General features: G+C 40.4%; 1 protein-coding gene across 3 annotated transcripts in view; it reads left to right on the forward strand.

Moving 5' to 3' along the window:
- The window catches only part of DOCK4 (dedicator of cytokinesis 4), a 364,936-nt gene that overhangs the window by 286,529 nt on the left and 58,412 nt on the right, over nucleotides 1–19,995 (forward strand). For all 3 annotated transcript variants that reach the window (XM_088797652.1, XM_088797651.1, XM_088797653.1), the window contains exons 27-30: nucleotides 6,988–7,082; nucleotides 14,995–15,070; nucleotides 16,945–17,045; nucleotides 17,487–17,545. In XM_088797652.1, the coding sequence (XP_088653778.1) occupies nucleotides 6,988–7,082; nucleotides 14,995–15,070; nucleotides 16,945–17,045; nucleotides 17,487–17,545 (331 nt within the window). The remainder of the gene's footprint in view (nucleotides 1–6,987; nucleotides 7,083–14,994; nucleotides 15,071–16,944; nucleotides 17,046–17,486; nucleotides 17,546–19,995) is intronic.

The following is a 19,995-nucleotide window of genomic DNA, read 5'->3' on the forward strand; positions in this document are numbered from 1 at the left end:
CGATGCTGACATGATGCCCAGGGACTGGGAGGGCGGGGGAGGCTGGGAATTCTCGTAGCAGCGAGCTCTTCGCTCAGACAGCTAAGCTCTGCTTTTTCCTCACCTTCCCTAAACTTTAAACCCAAATCTTTGCTTTCTGATTGTATCACATGTCATTTGTCAACATGTTAAAAGTAATAAGTTGGTTCTAATCATGAAGTGGGAATGTCTCAGGAAGGCCAAATTAATAGAGAGGGAGAGTGATGCGGGGGTTTTTGTATCTATAATACACTTAGGTTGGAAATTGAATGAATAAGGGAACTCGCAATAAGGAAAAGTACAGCTTGAGAGAGTGGGATAAATGGAAAATTATAACTAATATAGGGATAGGACACTGAAAGTCTTACATAACCTTACTGGTTTAATGTGGTAAGTGAAACTCTACGTCCGCCTCTCCTCCGTACACGTACAGTTTAATCCTCAGCTGCTGTTAACACACAGGGCTGTGCCCTCACAGACCATTTTCTCCACTATATTCACGTACACATTTTAATGGAATCATACTATTCATATTGTGCAATAATATGGGTTATAATTATATAGCCGCCTGTATCATGCATTCCTTTGAATCTCATTATATGATGCTGCATAATTTAATCCTTCCCCTTCTGATGGGCATTCAGGATGTTTCTGATTTTTAACATTAGAAACGATATTGCAAAACCAACCAAAAAAATATCCTGCAGCATAAATCTCTATGGACTTGTGCTCTCATTACTGTAGACGGAGTTCCCGGACGTAGAGCTGTTGGATTGTGGGGTGTGCATTTTACATCTTCAGTGATACTGACAAATTATATATTGAGATTTCCAAATTAATATTTTTTACACTTAAATCATTCATATTTTTTTATTCAGAATTAACATTTTTGTTGTTTATTCCTAATGTCACTGCTTTTTTCTTGTCAATTCAGAGAAAAGTTTGGCCCAGCAGTTCTCAGTGGTTCTCTAAATCAAAGTGAGATTGGAAAGTCTGTAGTTCTCAAGTGCCTGCTAAGACTAGCGGCGTTCTAACTCCATTCTCGCTTGAAGAACCTGGCTGTCTCCAGGGTTACTGTTGGAGTGGCTTCAGAATGGCTTTTGAACAACATGCCATTTCTTCTCCTGGGTCCTCGGGTACTTGTGTGTGAGCGGTGTGACTCACCGTGTCTCGGGCGTGCGTGGGGGCGAGGTCCTGCGGGCTGCTCCTCAGCAGGTTGAATTCTTTCTTTCTCTAGAACATGGCATTATTTTACAAGTGAACAAAAGCAAAAGCGAAGATGTGATTAGGGTTTTTTCCTTCTTCTGTAGTCAGTGATGTTTTATTATACACCCACCTTCCGGGGGCTAAAATTCTGTCCACAGCCTGTCATTTATGTATATAGAGAGCAGTGCGATCCTGTTCTTTGTTGATTAGGAATTTTCATATAGATGTGGGATCCTGCTTTAAGGTGTGAGGTTATGCACATCCTGGAAGTTACGTGCAACATTATTAGAACCTTCCATTGTCACCGCGGTACGGCCCCCGGCTTTCAAAAGTCATGTCTGATCAAGTCTCAACCCAAGTTTAGAGTCTGAGGAGTTCCCAGTACCTACGGGACCACGTCCAGTCTGTCAGGTCTTCTCTGTCCTCAGCCTGCCTTCCAGCCTCCTTGACCTCCAACCCTTTCCAAACACCTTTCACTCCAGCCGCTGAAAAGTTCTTAAATCATATATATATATATGTATATGTATATGTATATGTATATGTATATGTATATGTATATGTATATGTATATGTATATGTATAGCAGGTGCCAAAAATATATATATACCTTTTAAGAAAGGAAAACTGTATTAAAATTGCAATACTCAACACATACCGATAACAAAAGATGAATACAAGTCACGTTGACTTCTGCAATTACAAGAGGTGCTCAAAGTGGTTACCATCAGCGTCCAGACACTTCTGATTACAGTGAACTACTGCTTGAGCAACGTTGACCAAAGTGTCCACTTGTACACATTTTTTGGCACCCCTGGTGTGTATATGTGTGTGTGTGCATATATATATATGTAATTTTTAATTCCTCTGAATCTTTTTTTTTTTGTGTCTCCTCCAACACCACGTCACTTTCATTGTCTAATTTGTACCCCTATTAATCCCTTCCTTGCTTTCAACTCAAGCTATAAAATCCAGCTCAGGTATCACTTTGTTTTCTTTCTTTTTTTGTTTAACTTTTTTTTTATTACTTTCAGGTGCACAAAGCAATATAATAGTTAGACATTTGTCAATGTATCACTTTCTTACGAAGTCGTCTCAGACTGAAGCCTCACTCCCACCCCCACCCCTGCTCTGTGTTAGCACGAAACAATGCGTGCTAATTATTTGTTTCCTTGTATTCTTGATGACTGCGGGCTTGGAGAGAGTAGCGACTGTCACTCTGTCTTAAGCGCAGAGCCTGGAATATTAATCTTTGTGGAATGAATCAAGCCTCTTAATAGATGTCTGCCCTTTTTAAAAAAAAAAAAAAAAATTAAATCTCTGCTTGCTTCACAAGCTATTTTTTCCCCATATAATTATTTTGACTTCTAGTCTTTATTACAGAAAAAAATAGTTCTATAGCCCTCGAAGGTTGAGGGCCATTTAAGAGTTATTATCATATAAGGTACTTAAATATTTAATTTTAAGGATATGAATTTCAGTGTGATAATGATTCTTAACACCCTTGAATTGAATTTAAATCCCATGTCAAAAGTGTTACACGTTTGAAATTTGTGGCAACTTTTTAAACTAATATTTGACTGTAATCTAAGTCATAAGTAAAGGAAACGTGTTGTGAGAAGGCTCTGTCCCATTCATTGCTTTTGGCAGAACGAGACAACATCCTGGTCTACCTGCCTCCCGATGGTGTCTTTTCAGGATGTCTTAGCTCAAATTTCCTGATCTCAGAATTCCGCCTTCTGTGTCTCACCAATGCTGTTCCATACACCTAATTCCTGTCCTGATTTCATGGTATCATGTGCAAACACAAGACAGTTTTTTATACATTCTAGTCAGACAATCCTTATAAAATATGAATTTGGTCCCCTCGCATATCTGCATCAGACACTTCAGTGTCCCCACAAGGCTCTCAGGGTAAATTTCCCAACTGCTTACCATAGAAAGGTATGAGATTTCTTTATCTTTCTTTATCTTTATTTATTTGTCTTTGATTTGTCCCTATTTATTTGTGTCTCGTTTATTTGTTTTTCTTTGGTCCCCACTTGTTTTTTTTATCTCTATCATCTATCTATCATCTATCTATCTATCTATCTATCTATCTATCTATCTATCTATCTATCTATCTATCTATCTATCATGTATTTGTCTATGATCTGTCTATCATCTATCTACTTATCTATTTATCATCTATCTGTCTATCTTTTATCTATCTGTCGATCTACTTATCTATCTATCTATGATCCATCTCTCTCTCTCTCTCTCTCTCTCTCTCTCTCTCTCTCTCTCTCTATCATCTATCTCCCTATCCCTCCATCCATCCATCATTTATCCCTGTTGATCTTTCAGCTCCTTTCTTGCCACTGACTGTGTCCGAGCAACCCTGTTCTCTGTTGCCTCTGAGGCCTGCCAGGTGCTCTTTCCTCTGCGTGGACCACCGGGCCCTCGGACTTACCCTCACTGGCGACGCATGCATAGATCTGTGTGGTTTTAGATTGTCGCTGATCTCTCCCACAACAGTGTGAGCTCCATGAAGGTGAAGATCACGTCTGACTTCCTGTGCTGTGGCACGTTACAGGCCCTGCATAAATATTCTCGCATAATGAAGGAAAGGATACGTCTTACCCCACTAGGTGTCTCCAACATCTAATACAGTGCGTGGCACATAGTAAAGCACCCAATGTATATGAGTGAATAAACGTTAGTGGCATTTCTGGAACCATAACAACTGCTCCTGCTTTCTTTTCTGTTTGAATATGGGACTTTTTTTTTTCTTTAGGAAGGGTTTCACATGAACTGCCTTACTTGAATCTCTTGCACTGATGAAAAAGTATTTCTGTAAAGTATCAGCTCCCTGATTCATTCTTTTTATTTTGAACCCTTACTTGAATAATAACCAGCAATGCAGTTTAATTACCATTTGTGTTATCTGAAGTCAACACACTAAAAAAGAAGTAAACGAAATAAGAAGCTGCTCCGAGGCTGCCAATTTTAAAATGCTGGCATATGAAATACTTATTTGTGCTATCTAAACCGGAATATTATTGTAACAATGTTTTTTAATTGTGTAATTGGTTACTTAGTTATTATTATGTGTGCAAAATAATTTTATATATCTATGCAAAAGCACATGTTTAGTGAAATGATCAGAGCTGAAAAGTACTCTTGGAGAGTCCAGACAAGGAAGTGCCACTGTATTTGGGAACAGAAGGATGGGGACATTGAAGATTCTAGCATTCAGGTCTTAGTGCTTTACAGTATTGGAACTGAGTTTGAAATGAAACCTGTTCCCAGCAATTGATGAGAAATACTTGCTGAACTAAATTACATATAAGTGTCACAGTGGAAGGTGTTTGTGTGACCATCTGAAACATTTGCCAACAGTTTAGAAATAAGGACAATGTTTGTGTACTACATGAATTGATGAATGATCATATTAACTTTTCTTTTTTATCTCCTTTAACCACAAGGGAGCTTGAAGCCCCCTCATTTTCCAAGTCTGAGAGCTCAAGTCCAAGGAGGTCAAAATAAGTTGCCACAGTCATTAAGCTAGTTACTTGCAGAGCCGTGATTAAAATCTCGGTTTTCTGATTTTCAGTACATTGTTCTCTTATTTTCATTATAAGCTTCCTGCACGACAGTGTGTTTGGTTCTGGAAAGGTAGCTGAAGCTTGAATGGATACTTTCAAAAACTGCTTGAGACGGAAAAGTTTTCTTAGGGGAAATAAAATGTTACATTAATACATAGGCATTGGCACAATGTTGCCGCCTGCCATGCCTTTTATTTTGTGAGATACAGGGGACTAGGAAAACGCCTATACCTAGAATAACTGTCCCTCAGTCCCCAGCATTACAGATGAACCACCAAATTTGCTCGCCTGTAAGATGGATGTCTTGCTTCCTTAGCCAGTTCTTTCAGCCATTTTTTCCCTCTGTGCAGCTGACATCACCCTCCCCCTGCACACACACACACACACACACACACACACACGCACACACACACACACACACACACACACACACACATTGTTGCTAAGGGCACCCCATCCAAGAGTTTGTTTAAACTATTCCTTACTAATGATGGACTGTGAAAAACAAATGGCTCCCCACTATCATTGTTCTTTAATATCTATCTAAGCAAATGCAACAAGGTAGGAAACTGCAGTGGATATAACTCTCTGACAGGCGAACACAAGCATCAATTTCTGCAGGGGTTCTATGTATTCATGTCTGGGAAACCTGAAAGAATCAACTGAAAGCCCATTGAGAGTTTTAGAAATGCATTGAAAAGAGGTTCTCAGCTTTACCTATCCCCAGGGAGGGCTAGAACGTGAGGTGTTTCCCCACATTATCTGACCTGCAGTGGAATACATTTGGGAAATTGTCTAGACGTGACAGGATCTGTCTGGCCTTTTAAAGACCGATGATCTAGTGGGCACGTGTCCACACGGTGTGTGCGTGTCAACGTACGTGTTGTTGATGCCAAAGTAGCCGAAATAAGTTCTTGTCAAAATGTTTATGGGCTTCATCAGGGTTGTTAGAGTACGTTCTCACACACACACACACACACACACACACACACACACACACACACCTACCACATGTTTTTTTGGTTTTTTTAGATTCTGTCTTTCTATCTTTTGGTTATGAGTAACAACCATAAATTTTATATGCACGTAGTTTACATGTTTCACATAATGTGTTGTTGGGTTTGATAAACAAAACTCATAGTTTTTAATTTTTTAAGCAACACCATGCTTTCAGTCAAGTTGTTAGAGATTTTCCTAGCAGCACTTGAAGTTACAAAAAAAAAAAACATTAAGTTTTCTAGTTAATAAAGTCACAGCTGGATTGAGCCCGTCTCTTTTTGAGAGGGCAAGCTGCATTTCATTCATTACATGTGGTGTGTTATCTGCTTGATTCCTTTTTAAGTATAATGTGCGGTAGCATTCTGGGCCCTGTTTATTGCAACATTTTAAGAAAAGATATTTTCCATGTCTGATGGGAGCTTCTTGTCAAGCGTGTTTCCAGGTAATCTGGTTAAAGATAATACTTTAGTAAATGCCACTGCCCCTGGTATGGGATCTCAGTGAAGAATACCTGAACACTCAACTGTAATTGAAAAATAAAGAAAAAAATAAAGAAAACCTTTACACTTTCATGGCTTCTGAACACTTGTTAACTGCGCTTGACTTAGCCCACACTCTTGTTGGTGTTTGTTCCCCCAGCACACTCCGATCCAGTAAACTCACGCATTCCATTAATATTGCATCTTCAGAATGCTCTCTAAGGAACATGGGTGTTTGCTTAAGGTGCTTTTTAATGAACGTAACTTTCTAAATTTTGATACCACTTAAAAGGAAGCAGAACTGGGCCAGCACTGTATATGGTTCCCTTGGGTCGAAAAGTTCTGATGTTTAAGACACTGTAGTAGGAGAAACAGAATACATTTGCCTGCTAATCTTCTGTTGCTAGTTTTCCATTTTATTTCTAAAACCTACGTTTTTGGAGCCTGCAGGAAGAGATGGAAAGTCATGTCCACTGTGCATGAGTAAGAGATAGAGTAGGGGACCTGAGAGCAGGACAGCAACCTGATTGGGTGCTGAGAACGGGGAAGGTGATGGTCAAGGTTTGAAGTCATGTTCCCTTCTTCTCTGTCACTGCGTTAGAAATGGTGACAGCAGCAGCGTGCGTGCGTGTGTGTGTGTGTGTGTGCGCGCTGACAGTTACAATAACTCCACAAAATGGTTTGTTTCCTCCTTCCCCAAGGATTTCCTGCTGCAGATATTTACTGTGTTCCGGATATTGATACGCCCAGAGATGTTTCCGAAGGACTGGACTGTTATGCGCCTCGTGGCTAACAAGTAAGACGTCTCGGTTGATGATACTCGCAGTGCATTGTTGAGGGCTTGAGCAGAGCACTGCGCGACCTTTGGAGTTGGGTCTCAAGTTCAAAACCTCCACGTCCTGGGGTTCTTTTTCTTTGCCTCTGAATTAACTTCACTCACTTTTTAAAAAAGTTTATTACTATTTGTTTTAAGTAGGTGATATATTAACGTGGCTGAAAAATCAAACAGTGTAACAGAGGATGCACTGAGAAGTGCCACTACACCTACCTTGTTTACCCCCTGCCCCAGCTGGTAGTGACCACTCTGGTTACTTTCTTCCTGGTCATTCCAGTGTCCCTATATGCACAGCCTTGCAGGAAGCAGAGTGTATACACTCTTCTACACTATGTTCTTTCCTTATTTATACAGAGAAAGTCCCTCTTTCTTCTCTTTTCTTTTTTTCTTTTATACCTATATAGTATTCCATTGAATGGATGTGCCATAGTTTATTTAACCAGCCCTGTTGCTGGACACTTGAGCCATTTCTGATGTTTCTTAATTCATTTTAACTGAGCAGAATACATGTACTGAGTGCTGGAAATGACATCTGACCCCGAGGTGGACATCTGCCTTTTATACATCTAAGTGACATGGCCAGTGGAGAGTTGACAGTTGTGCTCTGAACTACAGACAGACGTTTGGGAAGTTATGATGTAAAGTTGAATCTCAGAGTTGCTCAAATTAGCTTGTGTTAAGCATATCAGGCAAAAAATAATAATCTGAGGTCAATGCTTGAAGGAATAGGAGTGAGGAAAGGAGATTGGGGGCCAGTCAGAAAGGCGGGAGCCGTTGCGGAGAGGAAGTGTCACGGCTTCATCTGTCCCCTTGCTTCCTTTCTCTGATGTCTCAGGGTTGCAGAATGAAGATAAAGTTCTGTAGGAAACCGGCCTGGGCTTTACTTCCACACCTGTAATTTACCCCATTTCCTAAGCACGCTTACCTTCCAGCCCACGTGTGCCTGCTCCTTTCTCTTCTTCTCCAATCCCCAACAGCCTCATGAAGGTGGGCTTCTCCAGGTATCGATCCATGGGCCAGAGACACCCTGGGTGCTCTCCCGATGCCCAGGTATGATGGTGGCCCCAGAAATATAGGAATTGGTTTTGATTAGACATGCCTAATGTGTCTGGTGCTGCAGTATACATTTATAGACGTGGAGGTGTGAAAATGATATGTTAAAAACTTCGTGAAGTAACAAATAGTGAAATATGGCATGTTATGTTTTACATAAGTACAGAAGCAGCTTTCCATTTGGAAGACTAATTGAGACTCCTGAAATAGTCCTCTTTGGAATTTAGCATATTAAGTTTGATATCTGTGAGGAGAATCAAGTATCTCTTCATCTGGGTGTCTGGATGCTACAGATTTATGTGGGAGCTTTTGGTCACATATCTGGCCTTATTAGCAGAGATCAAACTTTCTGGGGTCCTGGCCAGGGCTACACGACAATCCAGAGAGCCAGAGGGGGAGGAGTCCCAGCTGCTGACGTCATCGCACAGCATCATCATTGGGTCGTTCTGCCCACCCTGTGTGCAGGGATGTTTTGACTTAAGTTAGAATTTTCAATGGCAGAAATTCAAACGGAAAGTAAATTTGACATTTTGTTCCTTATGTATACAGGCTCTGCTTGAGCTTCCTGAAAACCATGACAACCATGAGGTGTTTTTGATATTAAATGTTATCTCTCTCTGCCCCTCCCAAAAAGCTCTACTCCGTTTACGAAGACGTCATGGTCACAATAGTAGGTAACAGACCTGGAAGTATTCAGCCTGCTTTTGAGTAAACACGTTATGTTCCAGGTTTTCATCTACAGTGTTAACCAAATAGGAATATGATGTTGTTTGTGAGGAGCTCTGTGTAATACGTCCACACAGGCGATTGCTCCCATAGCAAACCCGAGAAAACGGCCATTAACCTTTACTAAATGCGGCAGTCTCATTCCATTGCCACCCAAGTCTATGCCAATGGGAATGGCCACTGCTTCTCCCCTGGCAGCGGCAGGTCCAGCCTAGTTCCTAGGCAGGACTCCAGGGCCTGCGGAAGCACCTGCTCTCTGCTGTTCTTTTCCTTCTCCTTCCCTCTTATCTCCTCCTTTGGCAGCCCGAACCCTAGCCCGTTCAAAAGCATGTGAGATGTTCTCTTGCTTTACAAATGCGGTAGTATAGTCCAGAAATACGCTAGGCCTTCAGCTACTTGTGCGGTGCCTGTAAAGAAAAAAGATTAACTTCTACAATATGGGGAGAAAAGTTAATTTCCGAAATATGTTGAAGATACGTTCAATATGTTAAAGAGCATACACTGGAAGGAAAAGGTTCCCCTTTGCTAAACTGCAGACGCAAGTCGCAGGAGCTACATCTACATGTCTGAGGTTGATCTCCTTTTTCATCCATGCTACTAATTTCTTAGGCAAATATTTGATCAAGGCCCCTCACAGAAGCATTTTCCGCAAATTCCTACTCTTACTGCCCACTTTTGTCCAGTTGACAGTAACTAGCTGAGAAGTTGCTGTTGTCCTACCCTTGAACTCAACTGAGTAGCTCATCACCCAGAATATATATTATTGCATGTGTTGGTCCTTTCTTCCTGTGTTTTCAAGGAAGTGAAATGCCCTTAAGTTTCATCCATAAACTGTGTTGTCCCAAATCCTATAGCTTCCATGCTTTGTGTGAAGTCCAGCCAAAAGCTATGACCAGACACCTGGTGATTCGTGTGGCCTTTTGTTTCGTGCCACCCGAGTGTCTCATAATGGGTAACAGTGGTTCCAGGCTGAATTTCACGAGGACAGGAAACGTGACTTCTCTTGCTTGCTTGCAATGTTGTATTGTGCCCAGGGGGAGTTCTTGGTGGATGTTTTAGATGTCTTCTTGCTCAATTGGAGAGAGAAGGAACATAAGGCAGATGAAAACTACCAAAAATACAGGACACTTTGAGACTAGTTTCTCTCCGCCCCCTTCCCATACACGTTGCAAAATACAGTACAAAAATAAAGTCACAGCTTTAGACATATTTTCAAGGAGATGACTCTTCTAACAGACTTGCTTACAGAGGAAAGTAAAAACTTGTTGGCCCTGCCGTTGAAATTCCAGGCCCTTATTTTGTTTATCTTGTGTGCATGTTGGCTTCAAACATACCGTACATTTTCTTTCGTATTTTTCTTCCCACCAAAAAACACACTGAACTGTTCAGTTGCCCATTACCTTTAACTCTCAAATGAGGTCTGTATAGCAAATAGGTGATGCATGGAATCGGAGTTTCTTGGGGGAATTCGTCCATTCCTTCACTGACCCACTCATCCCGCACGTACTGCCCGGTGCCTGATGTACAAAATAAATGTCATAAAGAGAGCACAGCTCTATGAGACGTTTTGAAAGGAACTTTGTTCTGGACTGGGATTGGAGGGGACGTTCATGAGGGAGTGAACATGAGCTGACAGGAAAAGCAGGAGTTTACAGGCAAACAGTAAAGAAAGAAAGTTCTCGTCAACAGGAACAGCACAGAAAAAGGCCCTGTGGTCACTGAGTACTGCACATGCAAGGAGCTGAAAGATTCAGTGTGGCTAAAACACGAGGACAGAAGGGACTGGTAGAGAGGAGGTTAGAAGACGAACACAGGGCCCGGACGTTGGGGGGCAGAGACACAAAAGAGAAACCAGGAGGGTCCAGTCAGGCGCTAGATACAGCAAACCAGGTAAGAGGACGATGGCATGAACAGGTGGGTGGCAAGAAGGTAGTGAGAAGACTGATTTTGAGGATAGAGATGTCGAGACTTGCAGATGACTGATGTGGATGGGAGAGAAAAGAAATTGAAGCTGGCCCTTCGAATTTTGGCCTGAACTGAAGGATGGGTGATGGTGCCATTTACTTAGGGGGGAAATACTGAGAGAGGAGTGGTGGGCGAGGTGAAGAAATTGATGGTGACCACAGTTTGAGATGCTGTTAGATATCCAGGTGGAGATGTAGAAAGCGGGGCCAGACGTGTGTATGGAGCTCAGGGAAGAGGTCAGGACTCAGATGTACGTTTGAGGATCCCAGCACGTGGATAGTATGTGAAGCCCTGGAACTAAATGAGAACACCCACCAAGTGTAGACTGAAAAGACAAAAGCACAGGACTGGACCCTGCAACGTGCCGGCATGTTGAAGCTTAGGACGTGGAGAGGCGTCCAGCAAAGGAGAATAGGAAGAACAGCCATGATATGCAGTGAGAACCAGCAGAGAATAATCCTAGGAAGAAAGTGTTTCATGAAGGAAGGACTATTAACAGCTGCTGGGAGGTTGGGGAAGGTAAAGACTGACAATTGGCCCCAGGGTTTGGTGTAGATACTGGTGACCTTGACAAGTGTTTCTTTCAGTGCAGTGGTAGGAGGTGAGAAAGCCTTATCTGCATGAATGTAAGAGCAGGTGGGAGTTGAGAAAGTGAAAACAGTCATTACAGGCAGCTCCTTAGAAGAGTTTTGCTGTAAAAGAGAGCAGAGAAATGGGTCTTGAGTGATTCTCAGGTTGGAATAGTTTTCAAAAGGATGAATTATAGATGAGGTTTCTACAGGGGGAGAAATAGCATAGCGTGGAGATATTCCCGAAACCCCGAATGTGGGAGCAACTGGAAAACTGAGAAATCAAAGGAAATGACTCTGATTTCCTGTGTACCCGGTTCTCTTTTCTGTGTACATTTTATCACGCTGTACCCGTAGGTTATGGTTGTCGGAAGTAATCCCTGTGCCTGCGTTTCTCTGGCAGATATCAGTGATTTGACTATTGATAGTAACAGATTGCAAACCGTTCTTAGCTATTGAATTGAAGCCCTGAGATTTGAAACGTCCCAATATTCAGAAACTGAGTCATGACTAAAAGAATAAGACCGAAGGAGCCACATGGTTCTGGATAAATTGGAACAAGTGAAGAAAGATCCCTAAACACCAGAGGTATCCGCTGCAATGAAGGAGCGAAAATGTGAAAATGCCTTACCTGGCTTGGGGACCTGGGTGCCCGGAAACTGAGTCAGTGCTGAGTTACCAGCTAAAGCTCTGGGAGGTACCTCTGTAACTTGGGCTGAATGTTCTAAGCATAAATGAAAAGCCATTGAAGTCCTGTTACGATCTTTCTAGCCATGTGGAAGTCTTATTTTTAGAGGTCTTACCCCTCATCATACAAACATATTAAATAGACCCACGTGCCACATTAGATCTATTTTACTGAAGGAAAAAGGTGAAGAACAATTTTAACATTTTGCTTTTTAAATTATTGGCCCATGAATAAATCAGTTAATTCTAATTGGCTGTGGTTTCTCCACATTTCTGTATATTTAGGAATTCTTGCGAAGTTATAAAAAGTAACCTGCAATTTTTTTAGTGTAATAGAAGTTGCATGAATATTAAATTGGACAATTAATGAAATCGATCATGTTGCATTCTGTGGACATGTGATGAACCATTTTTCAGTCTTCATTTTGCAGTTTTTGTGTTTGATCCTGGAACTGTTTCAGGACTCAGGATTTCCCAAAGCCCCTACGCCTGCGGGGCCGCATGATCAGGTAGCCTTGGAGGCGTTCAATTGAGAGCAAGGACAGAGCCCTATTGAAGAGCCACAAAAATAGCTATTACCCGAAAATTCTAGAAGCCGGGAGAATGGGGAGCAGAGTTTGTTGAAATGTTCTTCTAACTCGGGCCTCTCTAGAGCCCTGCCCTTCAAAGGGCGGGGAGGTCAACAGCGGGAGAATCCTGTTAGGAATGCAGAATCTCAGGCCCCACCCCAGGCCTGCTGAGTCACCTGCTTTGAACTAGACCAGCAGATACCCAGCAAAGGCTGAGAAGCCCTGCTCTGTCTACTTCAAGTGCAGTTCAAGAAACTGAGAAGTTTGTGTGTGTGTGTGGCACCCGGCATATAAATTACAAACGCATGATCTTTGCCTTGGGGTAGCCTCTCATGTGGAAGACTGAGTCTGCTGTCTTCTTCCCAGGACCTCAGGCCCAATAGTCTAAATCCCGGGTATGTCATGTTTCACTGACACTAGGGTTGTTTCTGAACCAAAATCCCAGCTGGGTTTGTGGGCCGGAAGGTGGCTTTTTACATAAAACTCAGGTGTTAGTGGGATTGTGTATATTTCTCCACTGAATGTCAAAGCAGGAAGTTGTGCTTAGAACCACATATTAAGGATGCACTTTCTTCTTCTTTAAGCTTTGAGGTCCAATGATTTTCTACTAGACGCTGAGCAAAGAACCGCTTCCTTGCCTAGTAGCAATCTATTCTCTGATAATTAAGCTTTCGTGTCCTTTAGCAAGATTTGAGTGAACCCCTTGGGGACCTTTCATGATCTCTTCATTATCATCATGGACTTTGCCAGTATCGGTGGAGAAGTGCCACCTTATACTGCTGTTTGCAGGCAACTTACCTCTGTGACATGAAATTCACATCTCCGTTGTGGGGGCCAAAGGCACCCACCACAGGCCTCTCAGTCTTTGCTGATCCTGAGCTGTCACAGGAAGATGCCCGGAAGGATGTAAATGACACGGAGCGTGTATGCACCCCGCAGTGCCCGCTGCTGGTGGGCAGCTGCCCACGGAATGACGCCTTTCTCCCCTTCCTTTTCTTTGCCTTCAACTCTGACATCTAACCCCTTCGCCTCAAAAATGTTCCCTCATCCCCACGGGAAGGCTGTAATTGTTAGTTTTCCAACAGGTAACAAAAATGAACATGTATGTGCTTCAAAGACTACAGACACTGTTCTCACTAGTAAATATTCTTCCAATCTGTGTTTTGCTAGTAGGGTAAGGAAGGTGTGAAGCAGCTGCGGGGGGCGAGGGAGCGGAGTGTCTTGTTTTGCTTTGTTTTGTTTTGTTTTGTTTTGTTTTGTTTTGTTTTGTTTCACCTCAGGTCATACAACTGTGTCCTGGCATCCCAAATCCTGGGATGCCAGGACACATCACATCACAAGCAGTCGTGCACGTGCATCTCAGAAAAGGCCAAAGAGGCTTTAAGTATCACCCCCTGGGGCTCAGTTTACAGTAGTTTGGGGAGTGGCCTGTCTTGTTTCAATCTAATGCTAACGTTAAATGAACCAATTGGAAATGCATTCAATTTTCCATACAGTTTTGCATATAATATATTCTTACAGCTACAAAAAGATTTTGAACAAATTACATAACTCTAGAATTAATCAAGCATGCTTACCAAATCCTTCTTTTTTCATCTCCCTAGCAAGATCCATATGGCTGCATATGTACCCTCTTGCAGGCTTTCCCTCATTTCTCCAGCCCTGAGATGCCCCGTTCTCTGAGTTCCTGCGACACTCACAGTTTCACACAGCTTGGTGCTGGGTTAGATAGTCTCTGCAGTCTGTACTTGTTTCTTTATGGGGCTCTTGTTGCCACATAGAGGCAATCTGACTTCTATAGCTCTTGTGTGTCCCCTAGCACCTTAAACGGCGAAGAGCAGAAAGAAGACCCCTCCTAAGAAATGATAGAATTATCATTTTGTCCTATCCATTTCATCTTTGGCCTCCATTTTTTCCCCCTGCATTTTTAAAAAGTGGGGCTCTCTTCCATGTTAATCAAATATGGGATATTTGTGTTAAATCATTGGATTCGTTCAGAAATTAATAAAAGCATTATAAAACATCAAGAGATTCATTCATTTGGGTCTGAGTCATGGAACCATAAATCTTTCTGTATGTCATTGCAAAGAACCTGACTTCAGTGATAGACTTTCTTTTTCTTTGTCTTTTTTGCCTGGCATTGCTTTTCTTTTTTATTTCAAATATGAATTATGTAATGCTGTTCCACATGCTTACTGAAGAAGGTTTTCTTTTATCTTAGTTGCTTTTGATTCTTATCTAATCAATGATTTTCATTAATGTGAAGTTTCCAACTTAATGTGTATTCTTTTTTTTTATCACTAGCGTTATTATTACAACAGTTCTGTACCTGTCAGATGCACTTCGTAAAAACTTCTTAAATGAGAACTTTGATTATAAGGTAAGCAAGTATCCATTTAGATGACTATCCTGCATTGTACTCAGGAAATTACTCATTTTTCTTTCCCGTAATAATAGGAAAATAAATGTATTCCAGCTACCTCAAATTAATCGTGGGCCAGATTAGTTTTAATTAGAAATAATAGTAGAAGAGTTTTCATACATTTGTGAACAAGTTCAGGCTATAATTATGCTTCTCAACCTGGTGCAAATTATAGTGCTCAACAGGAAACAGTTCTTTTCTGTCACCGTAAATTTTCATTCCGTATGATCCCCATGTAGGACCAAGGAGACTTAGCACATAGTGTTTTTAAGCGATATCTTAAAATAGAGTTTATATGAAGAAAATACTTACAAAGTAAACCCGTTACCTCCTTTTCTTCTCCATCTTCCCATTTAAAAAAATAATGAAAAGAAAAAAATAAGCAAAAGATCAGTAAGATCTTTAAGGCAGAACTCTCTGTCCATCTGTATTGTATAATGTGATATGCCCGGGTCTCTAAGGATTTTTGATATACCGGCTTCTAAACGGAAGGTGGGAAATGGGAAAGAGATGAGCAGTGCTTGTTCTGCCTTTCCTTGCCTTTTTAATGATGTCCGTGTTTTTGGGCATCATTGTTTCTTATTCTTGTTTAAATAACATTTTTCAAGTTCAACATTTAATAATATTTCCTTATTGGATAACTAGGCAATACAGAAATATCGCAAATACATAAAAAAACCAATGTAATTATAATGATTGCGTAATATTTATATCATACCTTATAATAATTAGCATCAAAACTTGATAATCAAAGCTCTACTTTTTAGTATTTAGCTTGTTCTATTTTGTTCTTATAAATTACTCTTTTATGTACATTCTTACAAAATAAAACTTGGCACATATCCGTAATTATTTCTTTGGATAAATATAAGTGGAATTTTGAGTGAAAGGTTAGAACAGTCATATTTGTTTGCTTTTATCTACACTAACACTGGAAGAGACCATTTTTTCTTTGACAATTTGATGAGGGAAAAACTTTTTTGCTTTAACTTGCATTATTTACTAGTTATTAGTTATTGATTAGTTACTAGTTATTAGTTATTGACCACTTAGTAGCTAAAACTCATATTTTGTGAATTTATCTGTTCTGGACTTTTTTCTTCATTATTTTGCTGGGGTTTTATGTTTACTTTTATTTGTAAGAGCTCTTTATGTATGAAAAGTATTAATCCTTTATAATATTTCTCTTATTTATTTTTAATTTTACAGAGAAATAGGTTCCTTTTATTATGTCCGATGTGTTTTTGGTTAAGTTTATTGCCAGGAATTTTATTCTGATCTCTTTCTGATACTATTTTGGGGATAAGAAAACTTTGACTCAAAACATTTGTCTAGGCAGGGAATTTTTATATATACTGTCTGAATTTAAAGCAATTATCATATCCAAAGAAGTGTATGCATTTTTGAGTTCTACATAAAAAGGAGTTCTAAAAATGAATTCATACAGGGATAAAGTAATCCATCTTATACTGCTGTCTCCTTGGAGACACACCAACAGGTTACAAGAGAAACAAAACATGTACCATTTAGCATATACATGCGGCCTGGGATACAGCGTTGAAGCAATATAGTAAAAGATAGTGTTTATTTGGTGAGTTTACTTCTTTATTGTAGAAAATTTAAAGCATATATAAACGTGGAGAGAGACTAATATAAGGAATCCCCAGTCACCCATATCCAGCTGCCCGTATTACCATTTCAGGGCCAATCTTACGTCAACTCTACCCCCATCCACTTACCGGTAACCTTTGAGCTGAATCCAAGATATCATGTCACTTTGCCTAAATATTTCTGTAACACCATAGTATTTAAATATTTTGTTCTCGTTTTAGATCTGGGATTCCTATTTTTACCTAGCAGTCATTTTTATAAACCAGTTGTGTCTGCAGTTGGAGATGTTTACACCTTCCAAAAAGAAAAAGGTGTTAGAAAAGTAAGTACCAGTGTATGATCAAGTGGGGACATGAGGCCTGTGAAACGTGGTCCCTTTTAAAGGGTGTTTAGTTACAGGGGTTCATAAACCAGATGTCCATAACCAGAAATTGTACGGAAAGGTAATGACCAAGAGGACGAGAAGCAATCTTTTCTGGAAATTTCAATATTTAGAATTTATTTAACCTTTCTTTTTTTTTGTTTTTTTGTCCTCGGTCTTTCAGAATTCAAAATTACTACAGAAGCGATAATTATGAAATGAATCTGTTTTACTGAAAGATTTATATGACAATTTGAATTAGAGGCATCCTGACATGTACATTAAATACCTTTAATTAAAAGCATATTGCCTTTTAACTCAGAATGATAGATTGTTTCCTAGACACAAACAGTTCTTTGCTCTGGAGCCTTTGGATCAGGTTTGGTTTCTGTTCTGTTTCAGGTATGGTGACATGCGGGTGACAATGGGCTGTGAAATTTTCAGCATGTGGCAAAACCTAGGTAAGTGATGAATAGAGAAGCCACCTCCATTTTACAGCTCGTCACTATACTTTTACGTGTACAAATGAAGAAGGACAGTTTACCTATGACAGCATTTGAAACCAAATGTCTAAGTCAATAATAGCTGTGGGAAGTATCTGACACTTTAGCGTTACACAGGGTGACAACTAATTCTTTAAATTAGTGTCTGTCTGAAAAATCACCTTCTCTTTGTGTGTTTCATTATTATCGAGTGACAGCTTTTATAATCTAGTATTGCTCCAGTAATACACACCATTTTAGCAATGAGCTAACCTTTCAGAAGTGGACTGTAACAACTCAAGGTTTCTAGAACTCTGAATTGAGGCTATGAATCCTAACAGATTTAGATGAAACTTCATGAAACACTGATCTGAGCATCACTACTTGTAAAAACCTTGAAACCATTGACCTGTCATAAGAAGTATAGCCAAAGGAGTTAAAAGCGTCCGCAGTTGCTAAGAAACGATTAGACTCATTTTTGTAGTCAGCCACAGAAGATAGAACACATTCCTCCAGCAAACTGATGACCCAGATATGGTGACATAGAAAAGAATAATATTTATAAAATAAACTGCTCTAAAATCTCATTGGCGTAGAGTTTCTATTTACTTATTTAATTTGGTATGTTAACTTTGCAAGTTTGTAGTGTTCATTGACTACCACTGCACTGTAATTCCTCCTGGTGATTTAGGAAAGTGATGGACCTATTTGAATTGAATATGTAATGACCTGAAAGCATCTTTTCTCTTGGGCTCATCCAAGCACAACTTGGAGATGGCAGGGTATTCTTTTTGTAAGTGAAAATAGAACCATTATCACTTTACTTACATTCATGTTACAGAGTGATCTTTGACCTGGGAAAGTATAATTCTCAAAGGAAGCCCTGTAACACATAATTGAGCTCAATGTTGGATACTTGCTGAGAATTTCAGAAAAGAATTAAAATGGGAGTTAGCATCTTGAGGCAACCTCCAGCTGTCTAAGATGATGTGTCTTTAGATCGAGCTCCAAAATAGCATCCGTTTGTCTTTTTGAAGAGCACTCCTCTCCCTGTTCAAGTTTTCATGCATTTTTTTGTCCTTGTTTTTCAAAAGTAGACCAAGGCCCTTGGAGTTTCCATATTGTATTGGGCATTAATTTAGCAAGCTGTTTTCCCAGGAATGAGGCCTTGAAAAGCTGTCGTGGTCATTTCGGCTCTTGTCCGAGCTCATGAGAAGACTAGGCACAGTCGTTAGGGTTACCAGAGTATTGGAAACAGGGCAGTCTCCTCTTTTGGATAAATCTTCACATTGCCACGTCTGGTTGTTTCCACGTGAACCTTTGTCCAGTGCAGGGTAGCTGTGCATTTAGGCTCGTGACCCTTGGCTGGCACCTTGAGTCTCCCTAAAGATGTCCCTGCATACGTCATAACTTTTTCTCCTCTGTTTTGGCTTCAAAACAAACTATTTCTAAGGCTCTGGGTTTTACATTAAAGCACTTTGTTTTCCTCAGAAGCCTAGAGAACGTGAAAAGGCTGAGGAGCATGCTGATTCCCATAGTGCATTATTCCTAAGTTCCAGCCCCGCGGGAGTCTGTAGACCAGCAGCAGGCATCACCCAGAAGCTTGTAAAGAACACAGATTCTCTGGTTCTGCCCCACACCCACGGAATCAATCTCTGAGAATCTCTTAGAGTGGGATTCAACCTCCTGACTTTCCACTGTGTCTCCTGGTGATTCGTAAGCCTTGGCTACAGGTTGACAAGCACTGCTCCAGAGGACGCTGTCCCCTTTTTTTGTTTTCCCCGCCCGAAAGGCTAGCCCTAGCCCAGTTCTAGCACTCTTAGAAAAGGCTCCTCATAGTGGCTGAACTACAGATTCCCCACATGACGTAGTTCAGGGATAGGGTGAGTGTCACTTTCCACGCCATTCCTTGGTTTACTGCATGATTTCCTCGGTGTTGTGTCCTGGCTTTTCTGAGACTTCCAAAACATCAGGTGAATTTTAAAGGTCATTGTTATTGCACAACAACTAGAATTGGAAAGTGTTTGGAAATGTTCAAGGCTCTTTTCCAAAATATATTTTTATAAAGTGATAAGAAACATTAAGCATTCAGGGTACTAATTGAATCCCTCCCCCCCCACTCTAGACCTTAAGTGAGCTTGTTACTTGGGAATGTAAAAATATATTAGTTGTAATGTGGTTTACCTATAAATTTATCGAGTTTTTTCAATACAAAAGGAGACCTTTTTCAGATCATTATACATTTTCATTTTTTAATGGAACAGCCTAACAAATTCAGTTTAAGATAATTCACGAAGCACTGGGTATGTGCAAGTTATTTTGGGCGATACAAGAAGAAATGGCCCATACCTGTTAAGAGCTTAGTAATTAAATTTTGTATTTTAAACTTTTCCTCCAATAATGTGGAACAGGAAGAAACTTGATACAGA

This window comes from Rhinolophus sinicus, chromosome 4, assembly GCF_057876585.1.
Source record: "Rhinolophus sinicus isolate RSI-liver-muscle chromosome 4, RSI-T2T, whole genome shotgun sequence".
In the NCBI taxonomy this organism is placed as follows: domain Eukaryota; kingdom Metazoa; phylum Chordata; class Mammalia; order Chiroptera; family Rhinolophidae; genus Rhinolophus; species Rhinolophus sinicus.